This window comes from Pteropus vampyrus, unplaced genomic scaffold (genome assembly GCF_000151845.1).
Source record: "Pteropus vampyrus isolate Shadow unplaced genomic scaffold, Pvam_2.0 Scaffold831, whole genome shotgun sequence".
In the NCBI taxonomy this organism is placed as follows: Eukaryota; Metazoa; Chordata; class Mammalia; order Chiroptera; family Pteropodidae; genus Pteropus; species Pteropus vampyrus.
In genome coordinates this window covers 33648-34901 of record NW_011889612.1, presented here as the reverse complement: position 1 = coordinate 34901, position 1254 = coordinate 33648, and the positions used below count along the sequence as shown (strand labels likewise).

The following is a 1254-nucleotide window of genomic DNA, read 5'->3' as shown; positions in this document are numbered from 1 at the left end:
CACTTCTTCCTTGCAGCTCTTGACAGCTCGAACTCAAAATATTGAGTTAAGTGTCCTCATGCTGCTCTAACTTTCTTCACTATAGCACGTTTAATATCGTAACTGTTTATTATTTATACTCCCCGGACTGTCATCTTCTTGATTACCATGTCTCAGTGATCACTACATTTCTAGTACCTTATTATGAACACATTCTCCATTTCTGCTATGATTAGAAATTGTATTTTAATATTATCAAAGGTGAACTCCAAATACTATGGGTTATATTTTTTCCTAAAGTATCATAATGAAAGATTCTAGTACTTCCTTCTTCAACAATACTGATGATGATAATAACTTTAGAAACAGCAAAATTAAGCACCACCTGTGCCAACCATTATTTTAAGTGCTTTTAACTAACTTAAACTTCATAACCACCTAGCATGGTGTGTTCCCCATAGTTGCTATTCAAGAAAATTCGGAACTCAATATACCACTACTATCGAATAGAAGACAATAGTGAAGAATATACTGTAATGAATATAATATTTAAAATCATCATTTTGAAGATTTATGCACTGGAGAAATTTGGGGGCATGTAATGTCTTTTGTTGCCTATCTCCCAGTGTCCGGCAACCTAGCAATTGACAGGATAAGGACTGCTGTCTTTGCATTGTAATATGCAGACTTAGAAAACTACTGTGTAATATATATATTCGAGAAGCTTTTGAGTCTACATAAAGTGTGCTATAACAGCATGTTCTAGAAAAAAACTAATCTCACTTACAGTATTTTAAGACCTGTGTATACAAGGTATGATTAAAAAAAAAAAATTAATTACAAATTGCCATCACAAAATTATCACATAGAAAGGAAGTTATGTTTTATATATTTTAACCGACATATAAACACAATATTTGATAAAGTCACCTTATCAAACTAGGAATCCTAATTTGGTACATCTCTTGAAAACTGTATTAACTATGTGTCTACAGATACAACTGGTTACATTTGTCATGATATCTGCACTATTTAAATAAGCACAAATGTCAATTACCACCCATTTGGGATAGATTGTTTCTACTCTAAGTACATTTTAAATATGATATTTCCACGTAGAACTCTAAGATCTCATAATGCTGGGTTATTAATAACCAAAATAATACCTAAATCCTTAACGTCATTAGGTTGTGATTCATCACTGGGAGTGAGATTATCTGGAAAAAAGAAAAAATAAAAATAAGTAAAAAGAAAGAGAAAATAATAAAGCTTAAA

The 1254-nt window shown here is 31.3% G+C and overlaps 1 protein-coding gene across 2 annotated transcripts in view; it reads right to left on the bottom strand.

Moving 5' to 3' along the window:
- Window positions 1-840: 840 nt before the first annotated feature.
- The window catches only part of LOC105309749 (membrane cofactor protein-like), a 25148-nt gene continuing 24734 nt past the window's right edge, over window positions 841-1254 (bottom strand). For both annotated transcript variants that reach the window (XM_011385947.2, XM_023526371.1), the window contains exon 6: window positions 841-1196. In XM_011385947.2, coding sequence (XP_011384249.2) covers window positions 1111-1196 — 86 coding nt within the window. In that variant the 3' untranslated portion in view covers window positions 841-1110. The remainder of the gene's footprint in view (window positions 1197-1254) is intronic.